Source organism: Notothenia rossii (assembly GCF_949606895.1).
Source record: "Notothenia rossii genome assembly, contig: scaffold_119, whole genome shotgun sequence".
NCBI lineage: Eukaryota > Metazoa > Chordata > Actinopteri > Perciformes > Nototheniidae > Notothenia > Notothenia rossii.
Window position 1 is genome coordinate 18,960 of NW_027640033.1, and position 9,648 is coordinate 28,607.

A 9,648-nucleotide genomic window follows, 5' to 3' on the forward strand; every position below is an offset into this window, starting at 1 on the left:
TCCACATCCTCTCCCTCCAGCTCTACCTCTCATTCTTCCTCCTCTCACTCTCACCCCACCTCTTCCTCCTCCTCTCACTCTCAGCTCTGCTCTTCCTCTTGCATGTTGGCTTCCATTGTTACTGTAAGAAAGTACTCACCTGTGGTCTTTTTATAGTGCTAACATCCTGATTGATGAGCCAACTTGTTTGGTCAGGTGGAACGTGTTTCTTGATCATTGTTCCATGTGTGAGGCATTTTGAATATCAGTGTTTTAAACCTGCTAACACGTGACCTTATGTCAGATTCCTGTGTCTTACGTGGAGAAACGTGTGTAGTCGTTTGCAAAAAGTGCCATATTGATTTTCAAATTGTGTGAAAAGCTGAAAACGTGTTTAGAGTTTTTGAGATTTGAGCCAATGTTTTGCTCTTTGAGTGTCAGTTAAAATAATTGTGCTATATGTATAATTGTATTGTGTTAGCAATCGAGAAAAACTGTAATCAAATGTTATTCATCAATTTTTAACTTGTATCTGTAAAGCACTCTACAAATCGAAATGTAAATGTATCCGTGTTCAAATATACCTTATGTAGGGAAAGAAAATGATATAACTGATTGTGTCTCAAATAAACAAGTAAGGCAGGCCCCGGGGGCAACAGGGGGGTTCACGGTGACTGACCACAGAGAGACGGCTTAGAATTGGAGAATAAACATTGGGCGAGAAATTCAGTGTGCTTCATTTGATCTGCGTTTGAGGCACAGTGTTATGGCTATGGGTGCACTCTGCCTGGGATGGAGACAGCCTTGAAGCTGATTGGCCCACTCTTCTTCTTAGGGGTGCTCATGAACATGATTTGAAAGGAAAGCTGATGATTCACTCAGCCTTTATTCAAGAGCAAGTTTTAAACAGTGAAAACTTTCTTATGAAAGGAAGTGGTTAACGAGTGACTACACATAAGCAACTTTTATTCACCTGCAAAAGTCAAAGACTCCTTCTCAAGCACAGGATGAGAGCAGCTGGAAGAGCAGCTCACCGAATCCATGGAAGCCACTAGAAAGAAGTTCACTCATTCTCTCCATCACTGTCTCTCAGAACTTTTTTTATTTCCCATGCATAGTTTGAACAAGAGTGTAATGAAACTGAAATGAAATGGAAATAAAAGTTTGGACTTTCATTGTGATTCTTTCCATTATGATCAGAGGAATCAATAAGAAAACATGTCTTTACAACTAGATAAAAAAGGGTTCAACATCTTTCAGAAAATCCTTCAAGGTAACGCACTTTGGACGGACAAAGATCTTCATAACATAAATACATCACAAAAGTAAGTAAGTCCCTAAAACTAAAACATTCAGCACATTTTATACAACACAGTGCAAGTGCAGGATGATTTTCAAGCACTCACTTATTTCATTTGTGACTAACTGACATGACTTGTCTTCCTGCTTGTATATCTCCTTTTGAACTGAGGGACCAGCATATTGTAAACACTTAGTAGAATATGTGTCTGATACAGAGCTGCTTCAAACCACATCAGAGCAGGAAGTGAACCAAGAATCGGACTGTGATGAAAACATCCAACAATTTACATTTGGTTTCCAGTTTTGGAAAGGGGGTGATGGGGCGAATATCGTTCACTTCATGAGAAACTAACAGTGCCACATTCAACATTGCAACAATCTTGTTTGATTCTAATGTGAAATATTGTTGTGTTTACAGCTTGCTCTGGTGTCCCTTGGTGTACAAAAACAACATCAACTGGTATGACAATATTTCTCCCAACCATTTCTGTCAGGAGTGAAAACCAAATTAATTCAGCATCTGGATGCAATATTGGCAACATATATATATATATATATATATATATATGTGTATATTAAAAAAAATGTGGACTTTAAAAACATATGATGTCCCTTACTGGTAAGTTTGCATCAATATTTGAAAAAAAATAACATTTCACAGTTCTAACTAACACTGTATTAGCAGCAGCAGCAGCAGCAGCAGCAGCAGCAGCAGCAGCAGCAGCAGCATGGAACATGGCGTAAACTATGTGCACCACTGACCATTTAGGATCTATCACACACCGAGGGCCACACTCAGGGGAAACCACTTACGTACGTGCATAGACTACAGTGTGAGACGTGCTCAACATGTTCCCTGCTATGCCTTCATTGCCGGACAGAACCACAATAATTTAAAAAGAAAACATATTATTGTTTATGTGTGGTAAACATGTTTGTGTATTTCTCAGAATAAGTATGGAAAGGCATTGTGAAGCTCTGCGTGGTAAAAAAGCAAAAGCATGGTCTTGAGGCTGGACACTAAAGAGACTTTGATTGAAAATATGAATTTAGTTTAGGGAGCCTCCTTTATTCTCACCAAAACGTGGGGGGGGGGGGGTTGCGCCGGTTTAAGCCATCACCACCAACTAAATAACCAGAACACCAAAGGCTAACGTGATAACAAAGTTCAGTGTGATCCCAGTGATTACTGTGAGAAGATATTACATATCTACACTTAGAAAAACACATCCAAATCCTTCCAACAGTATTAAAAATATACAAATAAAAATACAAGTACTCTCTGACACCAGGTAGGTAGTTTTCTGTTGACATGAAATCAGTGAGGACTAAAAAGATAAATATTTTTCACATCGTCTTCTTGCTTGAATTTTTTGAAGAGAAAAAAATGTGTATATGAAAAGAAACCAAAAATGGTAAATTTTGCAATATTATCCTTCAGTAATTAGTAACATTGTGATAATACATTTTTGTTTTTCAGCTAAAAACGCTTCAGCTTCTCTAGTAAGGAAGAAAGAGCCAGTGTTGAAACAATAGTATAATATAATTCTTGTTTTCAGACATCATACATTATGCACAGATAATAAAAACATTAACAGTGATCAAGTGTTTTTCCACTAGAGAAATTATTCCTCTGTTTTAGTCTGGAACATTAAGAGCTCAGGAAAAGTCTGGAGATTTATCATAACCAGATTAACATAGCGGGTTATCAGTCATCGTCAGAAATGCCTCCACATGTCAGAACCTAATTACTGACAGTTCAACAGAGAGACAGAGAGAGGACGTGACATGTTTGAAACATCCCATAATGCAACTGTGAGGCCTGGGAGTGGCAGGAGTTGAATTGGTGACTGCGGTACAAAGACACAGAGTGATCAATGGGACGAGGGCACAGCAGTGTGTGCAGGTAGCATCTGAGCTCTTAGTGTTCTCCAAACGTTGACCCATCAGAAGCCTCACTTCAGTGTGGTAGTAACAACACCTGTGACTCTGCTCGGAGCATTAGGCCCTGTCAGGTAAGAGTAACAGTCGTTCATTGTCATTCATGGTCATGCCAGCTGAGCGCCTTTCTGGCACCCATGCGGGAGGACTGGCAGAGGAAAAGGGACATCTGGCTTCTTTGAACCTATTGAAGCAGAGCCTGGGCTCAGAGCAGGACAGTCAGGGGACGAGGATGCTCACTTGACATGTTCAGCACTGTGGGAGGAGCAGTAGTATTTCTTATGAGCTATGAACGTGGACAGGCTGCTGAACTTGATGTTGCAGAGCCGACAGAAGCGGGAGTTACCGTTCAGGACAGGGGAGATCACTGTGCTTTTGGGGGTAGAGATAAGGGCAGGCTGGGGGGTGGGGTCGGGATGGGAGGCTGTGTTCGGGACAGCCTTGTCTGGAAGGAGGGAAGCCCCCACAGTCTCCCTGAGGACCTCAGGCACAGGGGTCACAGTCAGAGAGGGAGCCCTTTGGGGAGGAACAGGCAGGGGGGAGCCAGCCAAAGGTGACCCCCCCCCAGCTGAAGGGCTGCCGTTTGCCAGGGGGGAAGCCGGTGAAGCTGAACCACTCCTTGTCTGCCCATTGAGGCTCTCTCTGTGGACTCGCAGTCTGGGCTGGCTGATCTGGAGGGTGGAGGTGGTCGCAGCTCCATCCCTGGGACTGAGGCTGGGGCTGCGGCTCACTGCACCACCTGGCTGGGGGGGCTGAATGCTTACTAGCATGCCGTGGGTAGTCTTGAAGTGCTCCATCAGGTCACAGGGGACGAGCCTGTTAGGGCAGTAGGGGCAGATCACCTGAGAGGCACCGAGGCCTTTGGCTCCGGCTCCTGGGATGGCTGCCAGTGTGGTGGCTGTATGGAGAGGAGACGTGGCATCAGAGGCGGGTAAGGCGGAGGGGTGAGGACTGGACGATGTGCTTTGAGCAAGGGCAACCCACTCAGCTGGCAGAGCTTTAGCCTCTATAGGGTGCAGAAGTTCTGGGCGCTCCTGCTGAGGCCTGCTTTTGGGAGAGGTAGAGGCCGATCTCTTGAGCCTGTGAAGCTGCTCCAGGGTGTGAGGCTGCAGGGTGGTGGCAGGACAGTAGTAGGTCTTATGAGCCAGGTAGTTCTCAATGCTGTTGAAGCTGATACTGCATGCAGTGCACTTGTGGTAGTCAGTGAGTGGCAGGGAGGGGAGAACACTGCTGCTGCTGTTTGGTGGAACCTCTCTCAGACGGGGCCTCTTGCTGAGGTCAATCGGGCCATCTCCTTCAGGGCTGGAGCTGCCTGCCCCGCTGGGAGAACCTTCCTCTTTCACTGCCAAGCCCAGAACAGAGGCAGACGGAGCCGAGGCAGCCGCGGAGGCAGCGGCAGCAGCAGCAGCAGCGTTGGCTAAGGCTTCAGTTCTGGCCATGTGAATCTCATACATCTTCTTTCTCTTGCGTGTCCTGATGGGTTGGGGAAGGAAAGGCGTTGTGGTTGTTCCCTTGGCCATGTGTAGGGACCGGTGGTTGGATGGGTCATGGCGGGAGGCGCAGTAGAAGCGCTTGTGAACGGTGTAGTTCTCATGACGACTAAAGCGGATGTTGCAGGCTCCGCAGAATGTTCTGTTGGGATCGTCTTCTTGTTCTTCTGCAAAACCACTTGCAGGACTCTGGCTGCCTTCGCTTGCTCTTCCTCCTCCACCTCCTCCCACACTTCCACCTCCACCTTCCCCTTCAGAAGAGGATGATAGTCCTTCCTTTCCTGTAGGGGTTTCTGTCTTCACTTCCACGACCCTCCCAGATTCTGTTGCTCCACTGCCTGCAGGAGGGTCAGAGTCAGAGGGAGAAGCAGAGGCGGCCCTACTTGCTGCTCCGCCCTGAGGTGATGCTGACGTGCCATGGGCCCCACTGGAAGGGAGTGTCGCTGGCGCTGCATCTCTAGTTGCCCCAGGGTCTGAAGCTGAGGTTGCACCTTCTCCATGATGCCTACTGGAGCAGTACAGCCTCTTATGTGCATAAAAGTTGTTGATGTTGTTGAAGGTGATATCGCACTGAAAGCAGGTGGCTCCTTTGTGAGGAGGAGTGGCTGTGGCTGTAGGTGCAGTTGGTCCAGAGGGTAGGAATGCAGCCGGGTTGTTCTGAGGAACTGTCTGGCCCTGCTTCAGACGGCTGTGGACCATCTCTGACATTTTAGCCAGTATCTCTGAGGCCTGAGGCAGGATGGCGGCCTCAGGATTAAACATGTACTGAGACAAGAACATTGCTCCTCCAGGAAGAACTGAGCCTGTACCACTGACATGTGCGGGGCTAGAACCAGGGGTGGGACTAGTTGGTTCTGCCTTTACAGTTCCAGTGGCCAGACTTTTTGGAGAGGTGGATGTCTGGAAGGAGGATGTTTGCTTCTTGTTTGTCTTCCTTGTTGCTTCTTGATCTCCTGCCTCTTCACCCAGCTCCTCATCTTCTCCAGCCTCCCTAATCTCCATTTGCTGCTCTTCTGTCTCCAAGTCCGAAGGAGGCTCCTCTTTGATCTTTACATCAATAGGACTGTAGTCTCGAGGCGTGGCGGAGCCTCCGTTTGCACCAGGACTGACCGATTCTGGCGTAGGGACACAGGCCAGGGACTCCCTGTCCTGGGGAGACTGCTGGAGGTGGGGGTTGTCAACTGAAGATGGGGTGCTTTGGCAGGGGGTGGGGCTCCTTTCGACTGGGACCCTAACCTCTAGGTGGGTTCGCACATGCTGCTGAAGCTGGGCAGGTGAGTCAGAGTTCTGGCCACACACTTGACACTTCAGCACCACACCAGAGTCTCCTGGACTGAGACCTGAAGACAGTAAAAAACAGCAAACTATAACAGTGGCATACATTTGAAGGGATCTAGAAAAGCATCAGTTATATCAATGAGCCAATAATTGATCCACAATCTGGAAAAGTAGCCACATTTAGTCACATTGATGGTATGTCTTACCAGTGGACAGGGGGAGCTTGGGTAGGCCGGGACCTGGGGAGTAGACCTCACTGTGAGACCCCGGCTGGCAAACCATGTGGCTGGTGACCAGATGGCTATAAAGGATGTCCCTTGTTGTGGAGACAAAGCCACAGCCATGACACACCCCGTTCAGTGTGTCAGTGTGGACCTTAAGGTGGCGCTCACAGTTCGCTTTAGTGGTGAAGGCTGACAGACAGATGAGACAGACAAACGGACGCTCACCTGTTAAAAGACAGAGGGACACATTATGAGCCAATCTTCCACACAATGTGATAAACATTAAGGCACATTGGTCAAGCATCTACAAGTTAGGTCTCCATGTTTGGACCTGTATGTTGGGCGTGGAGAGACAGTAGGTCTGGCACTCACCACTGTGTGTGCGCATGTGGATCTCAAGTGAGCTGGCACTGGGGCAGCTCTTGTTGCACTGTGGGAAGGGGCAGATTCGCTCGTTGGGGTAGGACTCCTTGGGTTTGTCCTGTGGCGGAGACGAGGCTGCAGCCGGCTGCTTCTGCCGGCTGGCACAGTAATACATGAGGTGGGCCTGCAGGTTCCTCTCACTGCGGTACCAGATCCCACAGTCCTTGCATGGGAAGATGTCCTCTGATAGATGGATAGAAGATACATTTAGAGTTAGATGACTTAAAATGTTTCACAAATTAGTGACTCAAGTACCTTTAACTGTAAAATCTCAGAAACCATTTCCATAAGTCAATCTACAGCTCTTATAGATGAAGCAATCACTCATGTTGGACACACACACACACACACACACACACACACACACACACACACACACACACACACACACACACACACACACACACACACACACACACACACACACACACACACACACACACACACACACACACACACACACACACACACACACACACACACACACACACACACACACACACACACACACACACACACACACAGTAAGGGCATTGACAATAATCATCATATTTCAGCTGAGCTGAAGAGTTGCAATGCCATCTTGTGGCCAAAGAGATCATTGCAGCCAGAAGACAGATGCTGAAATACAGATTTATGCCATGATGGCTTTCCGGTACCAACTTATATCGCAGCTATCGCAAAAACATTGACTGGATAAAGGTCGTTGGGCTTACAAGACAAAACAAGTATAGCATAAAGGCTAGAAGGGAAACTGTATTGCATGTAATACTTATAGGCCATACAGTCTCTCATATTTACTCTACAGTACATGTTAAATACAGATTCTTAAGGATATATCTTTCTTAAAGAAACCTTAATATCACTTTGTATCGTTTGAATGATTTAAATTCCAAACTATCTTATTCTAATGGATAGTTTCCCTAGCCAGATTAGAAGCTAGTTGTTGTATATAGTAGATATAACATATACTTTATTGAAGAAAATAGCTGTACTGCTAACGAATAAACAGACTTTGATTTATATATATTACTCACTGTTGACAATGGCAGTAGCCAAGATGGCGGCCATGCCAGCCTGCTGTGGGAGGAGCTGGATCTCTGAGCGCAGAGCTGGGGGGTACAGAGAGTCCTCCGTCCCCACAGGGGGCTTCTGGGTGACGAGGCTGAGTGGAGGAGAGAGCTGGGCCTGGGGGGGGGAGGAGCAGGAGCCCACAGGTGAGGACAGGGCCGCCAGGAGCCTTTCACCAGCTGCAAGCTCCCTGGTCACCTTACAGAACAATTCTTCACCTGAAACACAGAAGCTCAGGTCACCACAGGAAGCTAACAAAAAAACACAGGGTTTTTTTTTTTTCATGCAAGTTAATATACACTAAATGTATTCCATTTGGGGGTAGTGTTGTCTGGAGGCAACAACATTTTGACTAGTGGTGGTAGGAACATAGAAAAGGTGGAACTACTCTCATTGAAGTCAACAATAGCAAAGCCCTGGGACTGACCCACCTCTCAGTGTCAGGGGTCAATGTCCCTGTCCTGTTCAAGCCGGAAAGCCTGTTCAATAGCTGCTTAGTGATGAGGGTCATCTACTCAGGAAACTGCTAACCTGTTACTTCAACCACTCACTTGACATTTAAAATGAGTAATAAAACATTTGATAAATGGTTTCTAGCATTTATGTTGGCGTAGAGATTTACTTGGATATGATATAAAATTTAGAAAGCAGGAAATCTCCATATTTGAGATTCTGATAAAAAAAAAATTCTGCCATTATTGCTTAAATACTTACTTGCAATCAATACATTGATTATGAAAATTGTTGTAGACTTTTTTTCTGTAAATTGACGGATCGCATAGTCGACTAAAATGTGCAGCTCTACTTAAATATGCTTAATAGAGAAGTAACAGTACAATGTAAGGGGGAAAATGTTTTAGAACAATGAGTTTGAGCCAGTGGGCAGTCAACAGGAAACATCAGGTGGACATGCTGTTGCTACACTGGAACACTCACGTTGGCTGTAGATGGTGCAGTTGGCAGATGAGAGGTCAGAGGTCAGAGCGAGCAGACTCATCCAACAGTCTGGATCCTCACACACCAGAGAAAACCTAGAGTTCTGGAAACACACACACAGAACGGATGGGTTAGACTAATCACACAGTGTATATAATGACGCACCCCCACAGGGAGAATGAAGGACCCCTGCTTAGTTTAAGAATGAACATATAATAATCAAAGAGTTTTTTTTATTACAAAGATTGACATGAATTTACCAACAATGTTGCTTGTGACTATTAGTGCCAAAACAATTAGCTAATCTATATTTAATTGAAATAAAAAAAGGTTCATGTTCTCCTAGCAAGCTTCTCCTTCGTATCTCTGCATTTTGGACTGCTGGTCAGACAAAAAACTATTTATAGATGCATCCTTAAACTCTGGCCGATGTGTATTTTTAGACTATCTCTTGATTTTAAAAACAAACAACAGGAGTAAATGATATTCTTCCTCACAGTTAACTGTTGATGAGTCTTTTATGATAATACAAACATTACATAATCAGAATGATGAAAGTGTTCAAGGGATTAGCAATACAGTGCATAACGTGATATGCTACCATTCCACAGCTGGAAATGTTTAGGGCCTTCATCAGGGCCTTCAAGGTATTCAGAGAATACCCTGGAACACTCAGATAAAACAAACAAAAAAATCGATTTAATTATATAAATAAAATTAATAAATGAGAATCGTATCTGTGTTGTTGATCTGTAATATTACAGTGTTACGCATTTGAGTGGTTTTGTGTTAGAAAAAAAATGCAACCAATCAATATTTTTCTGGGTCTCTGGGTAGAATATTCTTCAACCAAGGTATTCTATATCCTGGATAGAATGCCCTGGCCGTTACACTGAATGAGGCCACGTTTACACGGAGGCGAAACGGGTTGTATCCACTACAGTTCTCTATCGTATGGAAGGTTCGTTCACACGAGGCCGTAACGGAACCACGGAAACGGAGTC

General features: G+C 45.5%; 1 protein-coding gene across 1 annotated transcript; it reads right to left on the minus strand.

The window, feature by feature from the left end:
- Positions 1-1,058: 1,058 nt before the first annotated feature.
- Positions 1,059-8,843, minus strand: LOC307027154 (zinc finger protein ZFPM1-like). The gene is made up of 5 exons (XM_079695347.1): positions 8,645-8,843; positions 7,675-7,926; positions 6,587-6,820; positions 6,197-6,439; positions 1,059-6,052 (listed from the first exon to the last, which is right to left on the minus strand). Exons 1-5 carry the CDS (start codon positions 8,703-8,705, stop codon positions 3,459-3,461), a joined length of 3,384 nt encoding a protein of 1,127 aa, XP_079551473.1. The 5' UTR covers positions 8,706-8,843; the 3' UTR covers positions 1,059-3,458.
- Between the last annotated feature and the right edge of the window lie 805 nt (positions 8,844-9,648).

Bases quoted from the DNA above. Each gene is read 5' to 3' on its own strand.
- LOC307027154 (XM_079695347.1), bottom strand. From the start codon at position 8,705: ATGAGTCTGCTCGCTCTGACCTCTGACCTCTCATCTGCCAACTGCACC. The intron at 7,927-8,644 runs GTGAGTGTTCCA...TCTGTGTTTCAG, and splicing joins CTGCACCATCTACAGCCAAC to GTGAAGAATTGTTCTGTAAG. The intron at 6,821-7,674 runs GTGAGTAATATA...TCCATCTATCAG, and splicing joins GGCTACTGCCATTGTCAACA to AGGACATCTTCCCATGCAAG.